Source organism: Pleurodeles waltl, chromosome 6 (assembly GCF_031143425.1).
Source record: "Pleurodeles waltl isolate 20211129_DDA chromosome 6, aPleWal1.hap1.20221129, whole genome shotgun sequence".
Classification (NCBI taxonomy): domain Eukaryota; kingdom Metazoa; phylum Chordata; class Amphibia; order Caudata; family Salamandridae; genus Pleurodeles; species Pleurodeles waltl.
In genome coordinates this window covers 1556120019-1556145458 of record NC_090445.1, presented here as the reverse complement: position 1 = coordinate 1556145458, position 25440 = coordinate 1556120019, and the positions used below count along the sequence as shown (strand labels likewise).

Here is a 25440-nt window from a genome sequence, read left to right as displayed (position 1 = left end):
TTCTATCACTGTTCTATTTTCATAACTTCACTCTTCTCTTTCTGCCTCTTCTCATGAGGACCCTGTTGCCTTTGTACCTTCTCCCTTGACCTGCTGCCCGTTTCCTCATCTTCATTATTGTGTCTTCACTTATCTTTCCTTTTTTTACTTGATGCATCAATTTCTGTCCTGTATACCGTTTCTTATTGCATTCTGACTGCATCACATATCTGTGTTCTAGACTCATTACATTGTGGCTGTTTCTATATATTTCACTCTCCAGTGTTTGGCCCCATGCGTTCTGTTTACCTTGTCCTAAAAAAATTACATGTGGGTTTTGTCCGTTCTAGGCAATGGTGTCCTGCCAGATGTTGTCAGAGTTAGAAGAGGTTATCCAGTATAAACTAGTCCCTGAACGCAGAGACATAATTCGCCAGACGTGGTGGGAGAGGCTGCAGGTGAGTACTGAATTTAATAATAAAAGAGCGACATATGGTCACAGAAAAGTTGAAAGATGAGCTGTCCCATAACATCATAAAGATACACAGTCACACTACACTAAAGAGATGGACACTCCCATCACATCATAGAAGCGCCTTGTTAATATCAAAGTGATTCATTCAAATAAAGCCTTACCAACAGGTTGGCAAATTCCAAGTGAAATGCTGTCATATGAAACCATAGCATTGCATGTTTCCTCTCTAAACCACGAGTGATCTTGAGAAACCTGAGTACAAACCAGAACAGTTCATAATCCAGCAAAGAAAGAGCAGTGCATGGTCACTCAGAAACAAAGTGCTGTGGCATTTTGGCTAGCTAGAGGGGATTTTTCACATAACCATAGTAAAACATCATCATACTCAGAGTGAAGTGTGTTCAGTACCAAAACATTGCTCAGTTTCAGAAATGGAACAATGAGTGGTGACATGCAGCTATAACAATATGTAATGATTACAACAGTAGTGGAGAGTTGAGGGTAATAGAATGGTGCACTGTCAGTGGAAACCAGAGAGTTGCATAACACTCAAAAACATGACCAGTCAAAAGCAACCACAGCAATGCTCACAAAAAGGCAAAACATGAACCAGTCCCATGTAGAAAGAGCACTGCGTGGTCGCTTAAGAAGTGAGCGGTGGGGATTTACATAACATTCCTAGTCAAAGCAAGAGCAATGTGAATTGAAAACCACTGCAATTTGCATTCAAAACCTAGAACATATGTTGTCAAAACATAGCAGTGTGCAGTCTGAGTCTCAGAGCTGTGGTAATGCAGATTACCAGGGAATACATTGATGCACTGCCACAGTGAACCAAAGCATAGTGCAGGAAAAGCGATGCTTAGTGTCATTCACAAAAAGTGAGTGATGTTTTGTCTGCTGAGGCTAGAGCAGGGCATGTTTTGAAAGCAAATGCTTTCCCAATAATGAACAGTCAGTTGTTATTGATGAAAGGAGCAGAAGGTTCAGGAGTTACAAAAACAGAGTTTTGTTACAAGAGCCACCATTACATTTGCGCCTTTATGTTAAACTGGTGATGCACTTTCAAAACATGAACAGTGTGTGATCACAGATCATGACAAAGTTGGAGAGGTACACAAAAAAGAATTAATTAAGGATGTTTGAAAATCCAGGGAAAGCATATTCATAAGAATCAAGTTCAAACCAAATTAGTGTTATACACAATCACAATTAGAGCAGTGGCAGTACCAAAAAGATGTGCAGTAAAACCCAGAATATTGTGCTGTCACAGAATACCAAAGCTACACATTGTGCTACACATCATAGCAACATACAGTCAAAATGTGAGCAATGCACATCCAAAACCAGAGCAATAATCTGTTAATGAAAACCAAAGCAATGAGTGGTCACACACCAGTAAAGAAATGAGCAGTCACACCTGGAGCTATGTGGTGAAGCCACACAAAATAAACAGATGAAACATCTGTGTGCAGTCAAATAAAATGAGGGTCATGCACAGTCTAAACTAGAGTACTCAAGTGCCACATAAAAGCAATGTAGTCCGCTATCACTGGAACCCGTACGGTACTGAAAAGGGGTCATACATTATGATCTCTTGGTTGTCTAACACCCACAGGATTGGGCATAGTACTCCATGGGGCCCTGCACCACAGGAGTGAGTTGGATACATCAATCAATTAAGCTAACTTTAAAAACATTTGCATAGGGTGCAGTACACCAAAGCATTGCTGGAGCTGATCTACTCCTTCTCATTGGCAACAAATTGAGTTATGGAATCAGAGCGATCTTGGTGGTAGTTTTGAAGTGGAGTGTAACATAGTCCATACAGAGGAGTGCAGAGATGGCATACTAATAGTTCCAACCATGGAGAATACAGATTCAAGTGAGTTATAATGAAGGAGGCCAAACATTATAAATCTTAAAGATCTGTTGGTTAGTGAGAGCAGGCGTTTTCCTTTAACTAGGATGGCCAAAGTCAAGGTAACAAAGACGTAGATTTTCTTATGATCCTAGTGATCATGCACCCCAATAGGATGTGATGATCCTGGGGCATTGCTCTAGAGCAGAGACCTGGGCACAATGCTCCATGAAGCCCTGTCCCACAGAGCAGTAGTTCCTTGCATTTACCTCTGTTGCTCTGACCTTCCCTTTTCAAGTGTAATAGTATTGTCTTTGGCGTGTTCCAGTTTGGTTCCCGGAATCCAGAGTAGTCTGTTACCACATTCTTGAAGCTGGGGCACAGCTTAGCATTTGTGTCGGTGGTACTGAGAACATTCTGTTAGGAGATAGTCACCAGTGCTGGGAAGGGTAACTTGTACAAATACATCTGTTTACGGGACAGAATGTGCAGCACCTGTGCCTACAATCACATATTAAGGTGTTTAGAATGTGCCTTTGCCCTTGGTAATTGGGCATTTACATCATTCATCACATACAGAGACTACAACTGGCTAGGACTAGTACTATATTTGTAGGGCTCCCTTGGGACATCAAGCACTCTTAATAAAAGTATTCCTGTCTCCACGTATACCTGGCTAACAGGACACTTCTGCAGGCCAAAAATGAGTAGACTGTAAACTGCTGTGGCTCCTCCATAGGCAGAAACTGAAATCCTGGCAACAAGCAGGAATCCCACACTTCAACATCTGTTGAAAAGGTTAAACCAAAGAATTGCAAAATCGCAAACATAATGTTCTACTGATGTGTGCACGTGAGTCACCCAATTCTTTAACTGTTGTATTCAGTGACCTATCTGAAAGCCACAGCCTGCAACATTCTAACTGCAGCTAAACTGTAAGGTTATCAGATGGTTCCATGTAACCAAAGACACTATCCTCTTCTCCTGTGCTTTATTTGTGCAAATATTTATTTTAAGTTGTCTTAGTTCCATTGTTTCAACTGATGTAAACCTGCACCACAACTCCTAGAATGTGCAGTGTTGTTATAAAAAAAAATAATATCCAGAATTAAAGCATTTTGCCTTTGGTGACATAGTCTTCTAGTATCCTTACTATGGTGTACATTTTTGGATCCCTAGGGTACATTGTGTTTTGGTATAGTCCAAAAGCTAAATTTTTGACGTTGTAGACTGTTTAAGATAGTGCCTATGTTGTATGTTACCCTGTGTAACTGCTAAATCCAAGGTTGCTCCTCTTATTCACTAGGGCTATGTAATAATTGTGGGTAGTCTAAGGTACCCACAGCCAACCTTTTTTAATCACACCGGTGGCACCCCCCCCTCCCCTGGCCATCCCACCGCCCCTCTTCCCCCAGTGCATGCCTCAGAAGACCAGATTTACTGACTGCAGGTTTTTAGGTTTTCTGACCCTCAGTCCCTTACAGGCACTGTCTTCTGTTCCATCATCAGGGCCACCTGAACACACTTACTCCTTCACTCTCAGTGGACACTGTGAAGTCTCACCTGGGCTCAGCGGGCCCGCATCAGGTCACCTTCTTCACACTCCTCCAGCAAAAACAGGAAACATAAGAAGCCCAAGAAGCATTCAAAAGGTAGCTCTGCTAAGTGCCGTCCAACTCGCACAGTATCTTCATTCTTGGAGCCAGAGCTAGGAGCGGTGAAGTCATCTCATCCACCACCTGGCTCCCCTGGCACTGTAACCGGGGTTCCCTCAAGCCACTAGGCTTCCACTGGCACAGATTCCAGCACCAGATCTGACCCAACAGCCTTTCTCAATGCAATGTACAGTATCTTTACATGGGCTATGTCCCCCTCTGGCAGGGCGTGGGTCCCATGCGGCCATATGGCATGTCTATGTTCATGTCTTTTGTCCTGGAGCCTTTCAGAGACACACCTCTGGCTCCTGCCATCCGTTAGTTACCCCTTCCCAGTCCTGCAGAGATACATGCAACTCCACCTCTGCTTTCAGCGTCCTTACCGGGTCCGTCCCCAAGAGCACTCCGATATCATTAAAGACAGCCATAATGGTTCACACCTCAAGATTGTCTGTTCTTTACCCTGTGGACTCAGTGATCTGTGCTTTGGGGATCATCAGGAGGCGTCTACCATCAGGTTTGGCTTCACACATCAGTGTTATCCATGGATGTATAGGACACCCTCATGGTCTTAGCTTTTGACAGTGCCCGTCTACTTGGCTAGAAAGCGGTCTAAGTTCTGGAGCGATTTAAGGTTATCAAGGCTACAGCCAAATCTTTAGGCCTCCAATACCCTCAACCTCAGCATAATTATAGCCAGTTTTGACGCTTCTAAGGCTTCACCGGAGGGTTCATCTTCTGTCAGCACCGGTCTTCCCAGAAATGGCAAAAATACCCCAGAATCCACTGGTTAAAGAATACAGAGGTAAGAGCTGCTGATACCTCCAGCCAGCCTTCTGGCACCACAAGGAAAGCCGGCCTAGTTTGCTTCTGCCAGCACACCATGAAGAGGGAAGCCGGGTGTATTCCTTTCTACCAGCCTTGACAGCAATTACTTTAGACCACTGGGTCCTTCCGATGATAGAAAGGGGCTCTGCCCTACCCTACCTTTAGGTTCATCCTTACCCCACCTCACTCCTCCCTCCTCCCTGCCCTCCCTCCTTTTTCATCTTGCAGAAAATAATGTTAGTGCTTCTTCAGAAAGGAGTGATGAGGTTGGTGCCAAGGCAGGAGATTGGGCAAGGATGCTGTTCACTGTACTTCCTTGTTCCCAAGAAGGATGGTGGTCTGTGTCTGATCCTAGACCTCAGGGCCCTGAACCTCTACCCCAGGAAGGAGAAGTTCAAGATGCTGACCATAGATCAGGTCCCGTTGGCATTGGAAGCGGGGGCTGAATAGGCCACCAGAAAGATCATTGCCAAAGGTAATTAACTTTTTCACTAAGTTAGCAATGCAATCACTATGTTACTATACCAATAATATAGATTAACAGTATCAGTGCCCACCACTTCTCCAGGCAATGAACTTCCTTACTCTGTAAAATGACATCTCAGTTCAATGGTGCTTCTGGAAGGCAGAAGAGTTTTCATTCTTGATAATCCATAAACCTTCTGCTATCACAGGTTGGCCCGAAAACCATTTTAGATTCCTGATTGAAGGGTTAGCAGAGGGATCACAATACAAAGGATAAGTGTATGTGGTAGATTTACTTATGAAGGTTATCCATGCAGAAATATGGTAGTTGTAGATAGGCAGCATTTTTCTTCTCCACCCTGTGGCTTACTCACATGTTCTACATTCACCCTATTCTTTTGTTTTCAGGCTGGATCCTTTTCCAGTTGAAGCAGGGATGTTGGTTGGGAGTTTGCACTGTGTTCATCCCATTTTCTTTTAGGTCTGGAGTTTTCGGCTGGTGCTTTGGGATCTAGTAACTGCCTGTATGCACTGTATTTACCTCCTCCTTATTTCTTCAGGGCTGTCAACGGATTGTCGAAGATTGGCAGAGAATCCTAATGGTTCAATCTCTAGTTGTGACCCCCCATGAGGACATGAGGACCTGGCTCAAGTATGCTAGCCTCTGCGGCAAGAGTGGCCGTCTGGTGAGTACCCCTGCACATGTTCTACAGGAGAAGGTGTGAAAGTGCCAGTCACATCACTTATGAATCGCGTCATCTTAAGTCTCTCCAACAAGGAAGCATTCAAATGAGATTTAGTTTAGTCAAGACCATTATTGCTTTGAGTAACAATGCCTCACTTGCACAGAGTGTGAATATCAACAGTCAGTCCTACAGAATGCTGCCATTATTTCAAAGATATATTTAACTACTCACTTCCTGCTACGCTTAACCATAGAGATGAATTCCTTGTCCCATAGTTTGCTTGGTGGACCCACGGTGCACCTCCAACACTGTGGAGGTGTTTCTCGCTTTTCAAGCCTAATCTGCAAAGCTAGAATAAATTGCTGTATTCTTTCTAACACATATACTTAATCCCCAATCAAATATTGCAAGGGTAATGTGTTTAGCTTTGTCCTTGATTGACTATTAAACGTCTTTCCATCATCACTAGAACAATTCCTTGGAACAAACATTTTTGTGAATCTTTCCATTTGAGTTGCATTTACAGCATGCTTGCACCAAAAAGCCTATGTACCATTACCACACTATGATCAAATTTGTGTTCCTATTTCGTACCTTTTGTTCCTCCTAAACTTCATCTCTCAAGCCTCACAACACCTCACAGACACACAATCATTACTCCTGGCATGCTGCAGCCCCAAAATCACCACTGCAACAATAGAAACCCTACAGACTTATCCCCACCTATTAGAAGGCTTCAGCTGTAGTATTCCAGCTGGATATTTGCAATCTGGTCCATTGAGACAAAATATTTGCATTTGGATATCTTAGTTTGTCTTTTTTAACCATTGCTGGGTAGCTGTTATGCATGTCATATCCATAGGGCCATTCTGTGGTCTTGGGTCATATGCTTCATTCAAAGTGCTTTAGTTTAATTTCAAATTTATGTGTATTTTATTAAACGAAGGTACTGGTAAGGAAGAATGAAATCTGTAGGACGAAGTGCAATTATTATTTTATTTTTTTGGTCGAACAGAACAGTTTTATGTATTAATATCGCTAGTAGGCATAACTAATAAAAACATTATCCTCTGGTGTCCTGCTTCAAGATAGTTTTTAACCAGGTGTTGTTAGCCGTCACACACCTCAATGAGTACCAGTGCTCTCCTGAGGATGCTGCTCATTTTGAATGACCTTTCAGGTTGAAAAGTACCTAAGCTTATCATATGCCAATTCTGGTTGATAAGGTTGCAAGCCTCTGAGCTCAAGGAACAAAACTATATAGTATAAAGTAAAAGTATAAAGACTCTCCCCTTTCTTACGAGGCCTTCCCGAACGTGAGGAAGGCCGTTTTCCCCATAGAAGCAGGAAGCGGCCGCAAGGCTGCTTCCTGCTTCGATGGGGAAAACAACTTTGTAACGTCAGCGCGCCTCGTGGCGCGCTGACGTCAAAAAAGGGGCGGGTGGGGGATGGGGGGGAGACACGGAAGCTTCTGTGTCTCCCGGGAAAAGAAAAATCCTCGGGTGCAACGCACCCGAGGATTTATTAACACCCTCCCTGGTGTCGGCCACTGGTCGTGACCCGCACCAGGGAGGTAGTGCGGGCGTCAGCCAGTGGCCGTCGCCCGCATTTAAGGGGTTAAAGAGACTGACTAACCCACTGCTTCAACAAAGCTGCAACTGTCAATTTACTCTCTGCTCTTTCTTTTGATCAATTGTTTCCAAACTAGCAGGACTGTACCAAGAAAGAAGAATAAGGGGAAAAGTTCAGGAGCCCAAAATGAAATTGTAAGATAAAGGTTAGACAAACGAATCAGTTTAGGATTTCAGAAAGATCTTCTTATGATTCCAACAGCAAAGACACCAAAGAGAAAAATAGTAAATAACCGTGTTTTGTTCCTTGAGCTCAGAGGCTTGCAACCTTATCAACCAGAATTGGCATATTGGAGACTCTCCCCTTTCTTACGAGGCCTTCCTGAAAGTGTTTCCTGGCCCCCGGTCGCAGCACAGCTGCGATCGGGGGGCCAGGAAACACTTTCAAAAGGCCTCGTAAGAAAGGGGAGACTCCAATATGCCAATTCTGGTTGATAAAGTGGTTCTGGTTAAACTGGTTCTGGTTGAAAGTGTTTCCTGGCCCCCGATCGCAGCACAGCTGCGATCGGGGGCCAGGCAACAGTTTCAGAAGGCCTCGTAAGAAAGGGGAGAGTCTCCCCTTTCTTACGAGGCCTTCTGAAAGTGTTTCCTGGCCCCCGATCGCAGCACAGCTGCGCTCGGGGGCCAGGAAACACCACTAGACGCCAGGGATTTCACTAGGGGGGGTCGGCCCCCTCTGAACATTTTTTTTAAAAGGTAGGTGCCCCCTGGGGGTGGAGGGGGGTGGGGGGGGGGGGGTCGCGATTGCGCCCCATTCCCCCCCAGGGAATTTTTTTTTTTTTTCAAAAAATAAAATACAAAAATAAAATAAAAGGACAGGGGGTCGCCCGTGGGCAGGGCGACCCCCTGTGGGGGCAATATTTTTTTTAGATGTTGTAGGGTTTCCCTGGGGGGCATTTTGGCCCCCAAGGAAACCATACAACAACTAAAAACAATAGATCTATATATAGATCTCTATATATATATCTATGTAGATAGATATATCTATGTACATGGATATATCTATAGATGTATCTATGTAGATAGATATATATATAGAGGTAGATCTATATATATCAATCAATCAAAGAGATTTATAAAGCGCGCTACTCACCCGTGAGGGTCTCAAGGCGCTGGGGGGGGGATGGGGGGAGGGAAAGGGGCTGGGAGGTTCACTGTTCGAAAAGCCAGGTTTTGAGGCCCTTCCTAAAAAGAAGTAGGTTTTGGGTCTTGCGAAGGTGGGTTGGGAGGGCGTTCCAGGTTTTGGGTGCAAGGTAGGAGAAGGATCTGCCCCCGGTGGTGGTGTGTTTGATGCGGGGGACAGAGGCGAGAGAGAGGTCAGCTGAGCGGACGTTTCGTGTGGGGGTGTGGAAGGTGACTCTCGTTGAGGTAGGCAGGGCCTGTGTTGTGGAGTGATTTGTGTGCGAGGATGAGGATCTTGAAGGTGATCCTTTTGTCAATGGGGAGCCAGTGGAGGGATTTGAGGTGTGGAGAGATGTGTTCGTGTCGGGGGAGGTCGAGGATGAGTCGTGCTGCTGAGTTCTGGATGCGTGTAGTTTGTGCTTGAGTTTTAGAGTGGTGCCGGCGTAGAGGGCGTTTCCGTAATCAAGCCTGCTGCTGATGAGTGCGTGAGTGACAGTTTTTCTGGTCTCAGTGGGGATCCATTTGAATGTTTTTTTCAGTATGCAGAGTGTGTTGAAGCATGAGGAGGTGAGAGCGTTGATTTGTTGGGTCATCGAGAGGGAGGAGTCTAGGATGATGCTGAGGTTGCGTGCGTGGTTGGCGGGGGTGGGTGCAGGGCCTAGCGTGGTGGGCCACCAGGTGTTTTTGTGTGGGCCAAAGAGGATTATTTCGGTTTTGCTTCAGTTGAGTTCCAGGTGGTTGGCTGTCATATATATATCACTTTTGTCAATATGTGTGTGGTTTCCCTGGGGGGAAAAGGGTCCGACTTGTCTAGTGGCAGTTTTAGTGCCATAAAGAAGCGCAGAAGGTTTATATGCCTACTGCAAAGAGCAAATCTGTATTTTATGTAAATAGCTGAGTACATTAGTAAAGTCAGCCATTACCTGCGCTATAATACCAATGAAATGTATGTGCGGGGTGGAGGGCGGCTATGGAGAGATGAAGGGCACTTTTGCTGGGTGGTAATGAGGGAATCCGAGGAGGAGGGAGTGGGAGCACCAATAATGATTGTTGGACTGGGCGCAGGAGGTGGTAAAGACTGTGACGAATGGTATGTGACAAGGTGTTTTTTGAGTGTCTTGAAAGTACGTGCTGATTGAGGGAAGAAGCGCAGGTAAGGTGGCCTCTACTGTTGCACGTATCTCACACACACCGTCGATTTTGTGACTGTCTACGTAGGCTAGTGTTTTAGAGCAACAGTTTAGCCAATAGCAGAGATGGCATCTTGATGGATGACTGCTGCCTGCACTCGGGTTATAGAGGACCGCTCTGACATAGGATCAGAGACTGAGACATCAGATACTGGACAGCATCTGAGGGATAGGACAATGGCGCAGACTCTGGGAGTGATTTTTCAGTCAGAGGAGTCCCATTCGATAACTCCTCTTCCAGTACATTATGAGGGAGGTGATGAGGACAGTCCTGCTGTCCCTTCGCAAACGGTTCGTGCAACTGTGTGTTAGGCCAACCCAGAGAGCAGGTGAATGCGGCAGCAAGGAGAGAGAGAGAGAGAGAGAGAGAGAGAGAGAGAGAGAGAGAGAGAGAGAGAGAGAGAGAGAGAGAGAGAGAGAGAGAGAGAGAGAGAGAGAGAGAGAGAGAGAGAGAGAGAGAGAGAGAGAGAGAGAGAGAGAGAGAGAGAGAGGAGAGAGAGAGAGAGAGAGAGAGAGAGAGAGAGAGAGAGAGAGATATATATATATATATATATATATATATATATATATATATATATCTCTCTCTCTCTTGGGAGCTCCCCAATTTAGTTCAGTCCCAAATTCCACCACCCAAATCATATTGTGGAGACATCAAAATTATCTATGGCAAAACAAACTGTTTTTGTAAGGCAGGCACCTGTGTTTTTGGTCCTGGATTCGGCGGCCACATAGAGAAACACACTAAACCCAAACATTTCTGGAAACTAGACATTCGGGGGAGTCCACAGAGGTGTGACTTGTGTGGATTCCCCAAAGTTTTCATACCCAGAATACCCTGCAAAGCTGAAATGTTGAAAAAAAAACTCAATTTTTCTCGCATTTCTGTCACACAAACTACAGGAATATGCTGGGATCCACAACATTCCTACCACCCAGTGACTCCTCACCTGTCCTGATAAAAACACTACCCCACTTGAGTGCCTACACCTAGTGCCTGTGTCAGGAATGGATCACCCCAGGGTCAACAGCTGCCTCACGTAAGGACCAACATTGACCGTTGTGTGATCTCTTCCTGTCGCGGGCACCAGGCCTAACCACACAAGTGAGGTATCATATTTATCGGGAGACTTGGGGGGAACGCTGGGTGGAAGGAAATTTGTGGCTCCTCTCAGATTCCAGAACTTTCTGTCACCGAAATGTGAGGAAAACGTGTTATTTTAGCCACATTTTGAGGTTTGCAAAGGATTCTGGGTAACAGAACCTGGTCAGAGCCCCACAAGTCACCTCATCTTGGATTCCCCTGGGTTTCTAGTTTTCAAAAATGCGCTGGTTTGCTAGGTTTCCCCAGTTGCCGGCTGAGCTAGAGGCCAAAATCTACAGGTAGGCACTTTGCAAAAAACAGCTCTGTATTTTGTCAAAAAATGGGATGTGTCCACGGTTGTGTTTTGGGGCATTTCCTGTCGCGGGCGCTAGGCCTACCCACACAAGTGAGGTATCATTTTTATCGGGAGACTTGGGGGAACGCTGGGTGGAAGGAAATTTGTGGCTCCTCTCAGATTCCAGAACTTTCTGTCACCGAAATGTGAGGAAAACGTGTTATTTTAGCCACATTTTGAGGTTTGCAAAGGATTCTGGGTAACAGAACCTGGTCAGAGCCCCACAAGTCACCTCATCTTGGATTCCCCTGGGTTTCTAGTTTTCAAAAATGCGCTGGTTTGCTAGGTTTCCCCAGTTGCCGGCTGAGCTAGAGGCCAAAATCTACAGGTAGGCACTTTGCAAAAAACAGCTCTGTATTTTGTCAAAAAATGGGATGTGTCCACGGTTGTGTTTTGGGGCATTTCCTGTCACGGGCGCTAGGCCTACCCACACAAGTGAGGTATCATTTTTATCGGGAGACTTGGGGGAACGCTGGGTGGAAGGAAATTTGTGGCTCCTCTCAGATTCCAGAACTTTCTGTCACCGAAATATGAGGAAAACTTGTTTTTTTAGCCACTTTTTGAGGTTTGCAAAGGATTCTGGGTAACAGAACCTGGTCAGATCCCCACAAGTCATCCCATCTTGGATTCCCCTAGGTCTCTAGTTTTAAAAAATGCACAGGTTTGGGAGGTTTCCCTATGTGCCGGCTGAGCTAGAGGCCAAAATCTACAGGTAGGCACTTTGCAGAAAACAGCTCTGTATTTTGTCAAAAAATGGGATGTGTCCACGTTGTGTTTTGGGGCATTTCCTGTTGCGGGCACTAGGCCTACCCACACAAGTGAGGTATCATTTTTATCGGGAGACTTGGGGGAACGCTGGGTGGAAGGAAATTTGTGGCTCCTTTCAGATTCCAGAACTTTCTGTCACCGAAATGTGAGGAAAACGTGTTTTTTTTTTTGCCACTTTTTGAGGTGTGCAAAGGATTCTGGGTAACAGAACCTGGTCAGATCCCCACAAGTCATCCCATCTTGGATTCCCCTAGGTCTCTAGTTTTCAAAAATGCACAGGTTTGGTAGGTTTCCCTATGTGCCGGCTGAGCTAGAGGCCAAAATCTACAGGTAGGCACTTTGCAAAAAACAGCTCTGTATTTTGTCAAAAAATGGGATGTGTCCACGTTGTGTTTTGGGGCATTTCCTGTCGCGGGCACTAGGCCTACCCACACAAGTGAGGTATCATTTTTATTGGGAGACTTGGGGGAACATAGAATAGCAAAACAAGTGTTATTGCCCCTTATCCTTCTCTACATTTTTTCCTTCCAAATATAAGAGAGTGTGTAAAAAAGACGCCTATTTGAGAAATGCCCTGCAATTCACATGCTAGTATGGGCACCTCGGAATTCAGAGATGTGCAAATAACCACTGCTCCTCAAAACCTTATCTTGATCCCATTTTGGAAATGCAAAGGTTTTCTTGATACCTCTTTTTCACTCTTCATATTTCAGCAAATGCATTGCTCTATACCCAGTATAGAATGAAAACCAACTGCAGGGTGCAGCTCATTTATTGGCTCTGGGTACCTAGGGTTCTTGACGAACCTACAAGCCCTTTATATCCCCGCAACCAGAAGAGTCCAGCAGACAAAACGGGATATTGCTTTCAGAAATCTGACATCGCAGGAAAAAGTTACAGAGTAAAACATAAAGAAAAATGACTGTTGTTTTCAGCTCAATTTCAATATTTTTTTATTTCAGCTGTTATTTTCTGTAGGAAAACCTTGTAGGATCTACACAAATGACCCCTTGCTGAATTCAGAATTCTGTCTAGTTTTCAGAAATGTTTAGCTTTCTGGGATCCAGCATAGGTTTCACACCCATTCCTGTCACTAACTGGAAGGAGGCTGAAAGCACCAAAAATAGTAAAAATGGGGTATGTCCCAGTAAAATGCCAAATTTGTGTTAAAAAATTTGGTTTTCTGATTCAAGTCTGCCCGTTCCTGAAAGGTAGGAAGATAGTGATTTCAGCACCAGAAACCCTTTGTTGATGGCATTTTCAGGGAAAAAACCACAAGCCTTCTTCGGCAGCCCTCTTTTCCCATTTTTTTGGAAAAAACAAAATTTTCACTGTATTTTGGCTATTTTCTTGGTCTCCTCCAGGGGAAACCACAAACTCTGGGTACCATTAGAATCCCTAGGATGTTGGGAAAAAAAGGACGCAAATTTGGCGTGGATAGCTTATGTGGACAAAATGTTATGAAGGCCTAAGCGCGAACTACCCCAAATAGCCAAAAAAGGGCTCAGCACTGGGGGGGAAAAGGCCCAGCAGCTAAGAGGTTAATGAAGCGAGATATATACACTGCACTGTTCTCTTGTTTAACGAACAGTCCAGGAAATGTGTAGTGCCCCTGTCCTTTGTCCTGGTAAAATGGTTATGAAAGTCTCAGCCACACATGGAACTGAGGTAGTGAGGGATCATTGCCTTGCTGGATTTGAACCATATTCAAACTATATTTGTGGTGAATGGATCCTCATGGAGGATGTTGTCTTGACCGTATACCTTTGTAACCTCCAGTTAGACATTTTTTTCACTTTCCTTTGTGCATTTCTTGAAATATGTCACAGCTACAGATGGTGTGAGAATCTGAAAGACAAAGCACATACACACTTCGTGTTTGCCCTTCCTGTATGTATTTCTACCGCAGAAGAGGCACTTATAAAAATGAGTTGTCATTGTGGCTTAGAGGTGAGCTGAAAAGAGTCTCCTCAGCGGTAGACAAGGGGAATAAGAAAAATAAGCTTCTCTTAGAAATAAGTTCATTTGATAGATGACAAACTCAATGTTAAGTGAAACCACACACAAGTTCTCTTCAAAAAGGTTCTATTAGGAAAAGAGTGACCTAGAAAAGGCTCCACTTTGTTCAAGACTCCTCCCTTGAGAGTGCAGAAACTCCCTACTTCATACTTCATACTCCAGTGCATTTTAGGACAGTGTTGAACTTAGATTTCTTCTAAGAGCAGTTCAGGGTCCACATGCATGATTACTTGATTTTTTAGGAACGATTAAAAAAGATTTCTAACAAAACAGTTTTTGTTGTCTCAAATTTGTATTCAACTCGCCTCTGTTTTTCAAACTGAAGAATGGAAATTGTTGGCTCCCATAGACATGTTTTCTTTGAGCTAATTTTCAAAAATTACATTATTTTCCATTGAGTATCCTTTGAGATCACACGCAAAGATGGACATATTCAAATTTTTAATGCACTCAAAAATATACGCTTAATTGAAAACTAGGATTACAAATTCATATTTTTCGTTTCTTCACTCACATTAAAACCTCCTTTAATATTGCCTTAAATGTACCCTGTTTCTCCAGCATTGGATCTTTCATAGATTCACATTCTTGAATAATTCCCCGTCACTAGACTGGGAACCCCTCGTAACTTTAAAAACAGCAGTCATATACACATATACATAAACACACCTATTAACATTGGAAAAGCAATGTTACCTTTTCTTTTCTAACCACATCATTATATGACCCAAACTTTAGCCAATCAGAACCTGCCTTTCACAGCTGTTACCCTGACTAAAGTCTCCAACTGTCAGATTTTCTGCATATGTATCAATCCCACTTGCATAGAACAACCTATACCATAGGCATCCTGTCAAATGTTTCAACATAAGCAACCTTCCCCATGGTTACCCAGTTACAATATATTTATTTACCTGTACCATATAGCACACACATCTGTTAGGGGACTTTGCATAGAAATGGTTTATATAAAATCACAGTAAGAAAGAAGACTCATTGAACAGTTCACTGCACAACGGAGTTTGTTACATGAAACACAGTAGGAGAGAAAACATCACATTCAAGGTGACAGCAAATTCATACTCCAGGCCTTGCTGTACCTGTACCTTTGTATTGAGACCACCTACTTGTTCTCCCCAGTTAAAAATTTGCACAGTTCTAATAACTGGCTGTTAACGGGGTTCACTTGCATTTGTCTTGTATGTGACAAATGCAAGTCTCTTTCCACCATCACTACTTATGGGACTTCCATGTAGCCTTTGCATATATACTATCAGATTGCATAGATCACATTTATTGGGAGGAGAGTGGGTTACATTTGAAGGCAGTGTGCATGGTGAAGAATAAAATACTTACTTTTCTTTGAAAAGGTTGACTTTGTCTGCGTGGCACAGGCAAGCCTAGTCCTGTGTTGCTGCTGGTTGCAAAGGCAACTGGGAAGATGCAGAGCTTTATCTGACCTACTGGTAACAAAACAACCTAGATCAGTCAAAAGTGGCCTAACCTCCGGCTCTTGATCTCAGAGTCTAGGTAAACTGGACCGCAACAGGAAGATGTACTTTTCAAGGACTGAAGGAGTGTTTAAATCTTTAAATAAAGTGAATATCTGGATGGCTCTGCCATGGTCAACAAAGGAGAAATGTAAACTTGCAGTGGGCCACTGGTTGTAAATTATCTTGTGCCATGGATGCCTGCCCTCCAATACTGGAAAAATTCAGCATTCCAGGAGTGGACCATTGCATGGTTGTAATTCTTCCTCCAGACAAAGCCTAAGTCTGGGAAGACTGCTAAGTTTTCTTGCTGTTTAAGAGGAGCTAGATTGCACCTGCCAGAAAGAGCAAATTGATCCCAGGATGATCTGTGTAAGACCCAACTAACTTCAAAATCTCCATAGAGGACACCTCAAGGCACCAAGGGCTCCCAAGAATGAGACCTTCACAGCCCAGATGGAGAGGTGAGGCAAGAAACAAACAACTGCAACATATATCTTCAAAGAACCAGTGACTCTGCACGTCCCCATTAGTACCCATGAGATTAAAGTTCCTATATCACCTCTTCTCCGCACCAGAAGGACCAGTCCACCTTCAAACCTGCAGCATATAGTCTGCAGTTCTTGAGATATTGACTTATGATGTCACAGTTGAAGTCTAACTCACTTTCCAGTTCAGTGTGGAAAATGGTGAAGCTATTGGTCTCATTTGGGTGCCCCCCACCAGAAAATATTGACTGGAATTCTAACGTTAAAGTTTTGTTTACACCTCAGAAAACAATAGTGGGCCTGTTGCACTGCCCCTTTTCATGGAAAACTGGGTCATAAACTAACTGGATAACTAGACTATGAGGGCTTAGACTGTGTCTTAACTGGATAGCCATGACACATCTCAGCTGCATGCAAAAGGATCTTGATATACTGCACCAGTGACTTCATTGTGCCGTTATCCTTGTTTGCTTGATGGGATTTTGGAAGCTGCAAACAAGAGCTCAAGTTTCAACTCAATGAGTTGTCTAGAAAAATACCCAAGACAGAATCAGTATAATGACTCTGTCCAGAGTTCCACATTGGTATTCCTTTCACACATCCAGATATTTTGCAGGGGAAAGCTCTTGCAAGTAAAATCTAGTGTCTAGTACATAAGGATTATAGAAGACATTTGGTTCATATTTTGCCCCTCGAAATGGGCCCAAGCTTTGCTTTTAAATGTTCTGTGTTTTTTTATTAGCTGTAAGTAAAGTCCATTCTCTTTTTGAAGTTAACGCACTGACTGGACATTGAAGTTGTGGAAGGTTATTCATGGTTTCATACTGAACCTCTGTCTCCTCCAAGAATATCTCTTGGCATTTTGTCATTGCTGCCTACTTGGAGTCAAGTGCCCAAATGGAGCAGCTTGGTTATCCAGTTGGAATGCACCAGTATTGTGTCCATGGAACACCAGTGGAAATTAACAGCATCCATTCTGAATACTGTCCCAAGATCCCAGGTAAAGGCCTCACACTGCCTACTGGTAATCTACAGACACATATCATCCCTTTCCAATCATACCGTGGCAACACAGACACAAAAATACCACTTTGCACCTTGCCCAGTTTTCACTAGAACCACTCTATCACTATTGTTCTATTTACTCTGACACACTGGCAGTGAATCAACTCTGCCCAGTATCCACTCTGCTGGAACAATAAATCCTCAAAATCACTGCTACCCTATTTGTATTGCTGCAGCGTATGCTTCCTGCCTCACTAGCACACCACACCTACATAATTTGCACCCCACAGTGTTAATGATTTTGATGTCTGGCCTCAGCAATGTAATAATTCTTTCATATATGTACGTGTCCTATCAATGGCAACATCCTCTCTTTCGATCTGCGTGAGCCAATTGCTTTTATAAGTTTGTACAGGTGAATAGGGTTTAGCAAAAAAAAGAATAACTGTAAAGATAAACCTTTCTCAAAAGATGGTATATACTGTGCCTTGCAGATCAGAGCGTAGCTTGACGTTTGGCACATCACAGTGTATTCTTTGTGCATCCTAGACTAGTGTGAATGGAATCCATTGAGTACAGATGCTCTGCCTCTTCATATCATCTGTCATTCCAAAATAAGTGTATTACCTCCTTCCCCGACTACATCGCTCCTTCGCTGTGTCCTCTATCGATATTTGACTGAGCCCTAAGTAATAATACAGTTGTTTCCTAACAAAATCTGATTGATCCTAAGAATACGTTTGTTGCCTTTGCTGCCGTCAGCAATGTACTACTGGCTGTTATTTAAAACTAACAGATTCCTGTTGCTGTCACAGCATGTCTTTTGAGCTGCTGGTATCCAGAATGGGCTTGTAACTCATGACTTAAAATGTAGAACGTTGTTATGGTGTTTTGTGATTGGACTGATGCTCTGTCATTGCTCCCTTGTCTTTTAAGGCATTGGCTCACAAGACCTTGGTCCTACTTCTTGGCGTAGACCCTTCCCGACAGCTTGATCATCCACTGCCTACAGTACACCCTCAAGTCACCTACTCCTACATGAAGCACATGTGGAAGAGCAGCCGCAAGGTAAGTTCGTTTATCTGTCTAAAACAGTGGTTCCCAGCCCGTGGTCTGGGGACCCCTTGTGGTCTGTGAAGCCTCTTCAGGGGGTCTGTGACTGCCTAGAAAATTAAATAATATTAACAGATTAAGTCCCTAGCTTTCAGCAATGACTCAGTGGGAGGGTCCCCAGATTCCATTAATGATTCAGTGGGGGTCCCGAAATGATAGTCAGGGTCCACAGCAGTCAAAAAGTTGGGAACCAGTGGTCTGAAAGTTATTTGGGTTATCAAATTAAATGGGGTACCATGAAAAAGACAATAGAATGCACCCTAAATATTTTTGGGATTACCTCTGTACTGCCTCATACCAGCCCTTTATCCCTGATTCCAGCATCCCTAGACCTCTGAGCTTAATCATGTCCTTTAGTGTTTGTTTTTGACTTTTCTAAAAACCTATTCTTCCTGATAGAGACATCTAATTGCAAATTCCTCTCCTTATGAATACCCCCGGGCGCGGGAGTGGATCCTGAGAATTCCCAGCAGCCTATTCTTTTGTGTGTCAGTAGCTGGCATCGTGCGTCTCCACATCGGATGTTTCCCACCCTGGATATGATGTCGGGCCACTGTATCTACCCCACCTCCACTCGCTGACATCTGTTCTTTTTTTTTCTACGCCTTCCCATGCAGTTCCGGAGCTCCATCAAATCCTTTCAGCTTGACAGAATTTCTGTACTTAAAAGGTTTTCAGTCTGCCAGGGATATGTCCCCTGTAAAAAACACAGGGTTCATGCTGCAGGAACTGTTAGTGTCAAATGTTGTTGACAGACACCAGCAGTCTCTCCTTCTTGTATCTTGGCTCCAAACACAGCTTGTGTGAAAAGGTCCATCTGCCAACACAAAGCCAAACTTGTCGCAGATCTCCGAAGGAAGTCAAAGAAGTCCCTGTCTTGGTCGAAGTCAAGGGCATGAATGCGTTCCAGCTCCTAAGGCAGATCTCAGGACCGGCTATCTTTGAAGTCATGAAACTCCGGTAAGTCAAAAAAGTCCATGAAACTCAAGTGAGGCCAACACGGCTCTTTCATCCCCCACTTCTCACCACTTGGAGTTATGTGATGCCTCAGGTACATCTAGGTTGCTGAGTCGCTCCCTACATTTGGAGCCAATCCTGTCATTGCTTCTGATACGCCTGACTTCCCCGGATAATTGGGGATATCATAGCAGCTCTGTGAGCTGACAACAGGCATAGACTACTCCTTTGCTACTCCTCCGGATCCCTCAGGAGCACCATTGGGCCCTATGAATCTGAGGTGGCCTTCAGTTGGGGTACTGCTGGGTGATCCATTCCTGACCGTGTTGCTTGACCCCAGGCCAGCCGCAACTTAGAGCTAGAGCTCGGCTCCACCAATTCAGCTGAGGCACAATGTTCAACGCCCCCTTATGCGCCTCAGCTTTGCCGAATTAATTCTGAGGGAAGCAGAAGTCTTAGACCTCACTCTCCTGACCACAGAGGTCAAAACAAATGTCCTCAATGAAGTCTTTCATCCAGGTCAAACAAACCAAAACCTCTTTTTCCTTTTAATGAGGTCTTGTCGCATGTACAGATGGGCATCTGTGCCAAGCCAGGATGTTGCTCCCCCCTCGTCAATAGACAAGTCCCAATTTGGAATAGACTCGATCCAGCCTTGTGCTGCCGGTGTCTATGCCTTCCCCACCCTCCTCCAAACAGGGAGTCAAAATGAATGGAGACATTTGCCAAGCACTTGTTCTCGCTTGTCAGCCTTGCACTTCTGTCATTCAGCATTAGCTGCCTCTTGCGGAGGTACTTGCAAAGTGACAGACATCTTGCCAGCTCTCCCTGATGAAATCTGTCCAACCTTACTACATCTCATTACAGATGGTCAGAAAAGTACTCCATATGTTCTGATCTGGACACTACCGACTCTCTGGGTAGGGCAGTGAGGACTAGTGTGGTGCTTAGGTGCCACTACTGGATTTGCTCCAGTGGCTTCTCAAACGACGTCCAGCAATCTCTAATGGACATGCCATTAGATGTCTCTAGGCTTTTTAGAGCAAAGGCATACTCAGGCTTGGAGAGCTTTAAAGAGAGCAAGGCTACTGCTCACTCTCTAGACCTAGCCTACCCTGTTCGGCAGTTCCCCCAACAACTTTATTCTTTTTGAATCTTTGGCCGGGGATACCACCAGTGCGTCTCTCAGCCACAGAATGCCTCTCTGCGCTTTTGAGGTAGTGTCGGGCATCAGGCCAGCAGCGTTCAGGTTCCCTGGGGCAGATATCTACCTAGACAGCAGCCCCACCTCCTGCGGCTGACGGAAAACCACTTTGTTACCCCCTGCACCACATGACCACCTGGTGGGAGGCCACATTACCTTCTACCTGCCCAGGTGAAGGAGTATCACTTCTGACCAATAGGTGCTCCAAGTTATGGAGCTTGGTTACTCCCTACCCTTCATTTCAAATCCCCTGTACATGCCACCCAAATCACAACTCCTCCCAGAGAACCAACTGCCCATGCTCCAAGGAAATGTTTGAGCCGTCTTGGCCAATGGAGCCATAGCAAGGACATCAAAGATAGGCACTTGCTGTTACTCCCATAATTTCTTTGTGCCAAAAAAGAATGGAGGCCTCCATCGTATCCTCAACCTGTGCCCTCTGAACTTATTTTTCTGGAAGGACAAGTTTAAAATGCTCACCCTAGCACAAGTTCTCTCTGTCGTGGATCAAGGAGACTGGGTGGTGGCAGGACTCCTATTTTCACAGCCCTTTCTAGCAGTCCCACAGACATTACCTGCGTTTTCCTGTAGGTGAACAGGGTTCTCAGTGCTTCCATTTAGCCCTACCAGTGCACCTCAGATGTGCTCAAAGGTGATGGTGGTAGATGCAGCCATCTGCAGCGGTTGAGAGTACTAGTCTTCCCATACCTTGATCGCTGGTTGTTGAAGGTGGGTTCATCTCAAACAGTTGTGAACTATGTCCAGATGACAGTCAACTTGTTCCCATGGTTGGGCTTTTCTATCAGCGTGCTGGAGTCCCACCAGACTCCTTCATAATCGCTTCCATTTATGGATTCATCATGGGCACAGTGCTCTTCCGAGCCTTTACTCTGCCTCGATAAGCTTAGGACATTTAAGCTATGATCCTCATGTTGCAACCCTTGAACCGGGTCTCGTGAAAGTGTCTCCCCGGCCTCTTGGTCTCCTGAGTTCTGCTTGTGAACCATGCTAGGTGGCAGATGCGGGCTTTGCAGTGGAATCTGAAGTCTCAGTGGGCTCCGCACCAGTGAACCTGTTAGCTTCTATCCTGGTGTCAGAGGAGACTGCGAAAGACTTGCATTTGTGCCTGCTGGGTCGCAATTGGATCATCTGAAGCCCACTCTCCATACTCCACCCAGAGCTAACAGTTGTGACGGAAGCATTGCTACTGGATTAGGGAGGTCATCTGGGAGAGGTGGAGATCAGAGGACTCTGGTCTCCTTTGGAGACTCTCCTGCACATCAACTTGCTGGAGTTTCAGACAATTCACTTGGCATTGAAGGCATTCCTTCCATCCATTGGGGGAGAGTGGGTGCAGGTTTTCACGCCAGTGCTAATGCTATGTGTTAGTCCAACAAACAGGGTTGTAATGGGATCATGCGTCTTGTGCCAAGAGGCTCTATGTCTCCAGAAGTGGCTGAGCTCTCAGGTTATCTCCCTGATTACACAGCAGCTGGCAAGATCTTTAAAAGCCAGGGTGGACAAGCTCAGCCTACATTGCCTAGTGGGTAACAAAAGTTGGTTATACTCCTAGTTGCCACAGGGCATCTTTCAACTGTTACAAGAGCCCTAGCTTGATATATTTGCCACTGCAGCGAACATGCAGCATCCCAAATTTTGCAAATTGGTGTTCTCAAGGCAGTTCTCTCTCAGAGATGCCTTTTGGCTAGATTGGGACTCAGGACTCATGTATGCCTTTTCTCACCTGCCCTTACTGCCAAGAGTGATGAACAAGGTGAGGGAAGACTTGGGCTTAAGTCATCCTAGTGGCTCCAGACTGGGCAGGGAGAGTGTGCTGTCCAGAACTTCTTGCCATGAGCATATGATCCAACTGCTTCTTCGGGATGACCTCCTGTCACAGCAGCAGGGCATGGTCCAAACCTGCACAACCTACAGCTCCATTTCTGGAGTTTGAGTGGCGGCAGTTGAATGCCTTCAATCTTCCTCCCAAAGTAGAGAGTATCATTCTAGTAGTCAGGCTCAAAACTACATACACAGGATGCTGGTCGAGGTTTGGGGTCTGTGTTCTTCTCAAGACATTCAGCATTAAACAGGCACCATTTTCTGACATTCTACTGGTCTGTTTCTTTGGACCAGTAGTGACTTGCTATGGGATGGTAAAGGTTTGTCTGTTAGAAAATCAAATCAGGATTTATAGAGCGCAACTACTCACCCATAAGGGTCTCAAGGCACTGAGGGGGTTTGTCCTCTATGCCTCAGTTGAAAAGCCAGGTTTTAAGGTCTTTCCTGAATTTGGGTAACAATGGTGACTGCCTGAGGTGCATGGGCAGAGTTTCCAGCACTTTGGCGCGAGGTAGGGGAAGGATCTTCCACCAGCTGAGGTCTTCCATGTGTGGGGCACAGTGGCTAGTGTCTGTTGAGCTGAGTGAAGAGGTCGGGGGGGAGTAGGTGGTGATACAGTAGTTGAGGTAGGGTGGTCCTAGGTTGTGTAGAGCCTTGTGTGGTGCGTGGACAAGGAGTTTGAAGTTAATTCTTTCCTCAATAGGAAGCCAGTGGAGGTCTCTTAGGTGATTGGTGATGTGTTTGTGTCAGGGAACGTACAGGATGAATCTGGCGAGGCGTTTGGATATGCTGTTTTCTTCAGGTTCTTCTGGGTGGTGCCGGTGTAGAGGGTGTTGCCATAGTCGGGTCTGCCGGTAACCAGGGCATGGGTTACGGTTCTGCTGAAGTCCTTTGGGATACATTTGTAGTAAGAAGGCTTTTTATTCAGGTTCACCTCCACTTTTTGTCCCCCTTTGGACTAGTAGGAACTGGTATAATAGCAGAAATGTCCGGAGTCCTGTTAATCAGCACTCAGTGCATGTGCTTTGACCCTTAAAAATATACATGGTTTATTGGCTTATCCCCAATTGGCATAGCTTGGCTTACTTGTATGCCACTATTATATGGTGCCAGGGGTATCTAGCGCCTGTAAATCAAAGTGTCTTTCGTCGACTGCAAGAGAGTGGTTCAGACATCTTGGACGTGGGCAGTGTAGGAAGCTGGCTATCTATGTAGTGTACCAATGTAGGGAACCAATGTAGGGATGCACCATGCATATACTCCAGTCCTTTTATTGGCCTACAGATCTTAAATTAATAATCCCAAATGCTCTCATTGTGGTAGTGTGGACGAGCATTTCAGATTTGAGGGATGATCCTCAAACATGGTTGTGTTATCCTATGGGAGAAACATACCCTATATAGGGTCACTTGCAAATGATTTGCAGGACTATTCTTCTGGTCTTAAGGTAAGCAGGGGCCAAGGTCCAAGGAAGCACCAACAGTTAGGGTTTACCAGCCATGGTGTGTCCACGAACATAGGGGCTTCCAGCAGTGGTCGCCGGGAACGCTATGTATTGAAGTCAATGGGAAAAGTACCTGTGGGAAAGAGGCTGCGAGTGGCGACTAGGGAACCAGTCTGGCAGAACACAGAGACACAGTTGGTTTAAATGGACTTGGGCTGGGGGCTCGGGTGCATAGATGTTTTGTCCGGTGGGACAGGCGAGTTTAAGGTTCTCATGGCTCTCGAGGTACCTGCAGGAGAGGGGAAAGAAACACATCAAGACGACTTCTGGCATGGAGCTGGTCTCACTTGAAGCACCTTGACATACTGGTAAATTTTGGGTGTGGTGATGTTTTAGCTGTACACAAACAAGCCTTGGTGCTTGCACATGGTGGTGGTACCCCGGGTATTGGTGTAGGGTGGCTCTGGGCAGACTCAGCGTCTCCAAGCTGGTTGAGTCATTGGGGCTGCACTCCTGGGCATTCTAGATCCTCTTCCTGGGGACACCCTCCCCTCGGTGGACCCTATAGCCAGCAAAACGGGAAACCAGACAGTTTGGGTTGGTGCCTTCAGGTGAGGTTCTTCCACTCCCACAGGGGATGCTGGCCGGTTGGTGAAGTATTGGTGGCCCCTCGAGGCATTTGGAGGATGCACAGATGCAGTATGAGTCTGGTCTTTGCGATTCTCTGGACAGGAGCAGGTAGGCAGGGTTTGGCGCCCAAGTCCACAGATAGTCCACAATTCTCTCACTTTTGTGCACTCTACGATCAGCATACTGGTGTCCCCTTGTAAGTCCCTAGTATATGGTACTTAGGTACCCAGGGCATTGGAGCCCCAGGGGTTCGCCCTGGGCTGCAGCATGTATTATGCTACTCATGGGAGCCCATGCAAAGTATGTCTGCAGGCCTGCCATTGCTGCATGCATGAAAAGCTGCATGCACCCTTTCACCACATGTCACTGCCCCAGGTCACTGTAAGTCACCCCTGCGGTGGGCCCTCCTAGTCCAGAGGGCAGGGTGCAGGTCCCTGTATGTGAGGGCACCCTGGCATGAGCAGAGGTGCCCCTACAAACTCCAGTTCCATTGCACTGGACTTCATAAGTGCAGGAAAGCCATTTTACGGTAACTCCGAACCTGGGCATGTTTGGTATCAAACATGTTGGAATCATACCCCAATACTGTTGGCAGTATTGGTTGTGTGATTCCATGCACTCTGTGGGCTCCTTAGAGGATCCCCTAGAATTGCTCCTATCAGTCTTCTAGGGTTTTCCAGGGAGCCTGAGCTGCTGCCAACCCTCAGAAAGGGCTCTGCCTTCCTGCTGCTTGACCAGCTCTAGCAGGGGAAGGCAGGACAAATTATTTCCTGTGGGAGAGGACTGCAACACCCTCTCCCTTGGAAATAGGTGTTACAAGGCTTGAGAGGGGTAGCCTCCCCAAGCCACCGGTTTGCTTTGGTGCCCTCCTTGTGTAAACCAATCCCTGCTCTGGTGCGAAACTTGACAAATGAAAGGGTAGTGACCACTCCCCTGTCCATCACTACCCCAGGGGTGGTGCACAGAGCTCCTCCTGGTGACCACTCGATTCTGCCATCTTGAAACCAAGATGTGCAAAGGCCCATGGGAGCATCGAGTGGCCAGATCAGGCATGTGACACCAGAGACCCCACCTGTTATGTGGTCACCTTGAAAGGTGACACAACCCCCTTTTAGGGTGGTAGGAAGATGACTCTGTATATACTATATCAAA

At 45.5% G+C, this 25440-nt stretch overlaps 1 protein-coding gene across 2 annotated transcripts in view; it reads left to right on the top strand.

Moving 5' to 3' along the window:
- MTOR (mechanistic target of rapamycin kinase) overlaps positions 1–25440 on the top strand; it is a 1113749-nt gene that overhangs the window by 686361 nt on the left and 401948 nt on the right. For both annotated transcript variants that reach the window (XM_069241238.1, XM_069241237.1), the window contains 3 exons: positions 330–437; positions 5824–5949; positions 18035–18166. In XM_069241238.1, coding sequence (XP_069097339.1) covers positions 330–437; positions 5824–5949; positions 18035–18166 — 366 coding nt within the window. The remainder of the gene's footprint in view (positions 1–329; positions 438–5823; positions 5950–18034; positions 18167–25440) is intronic.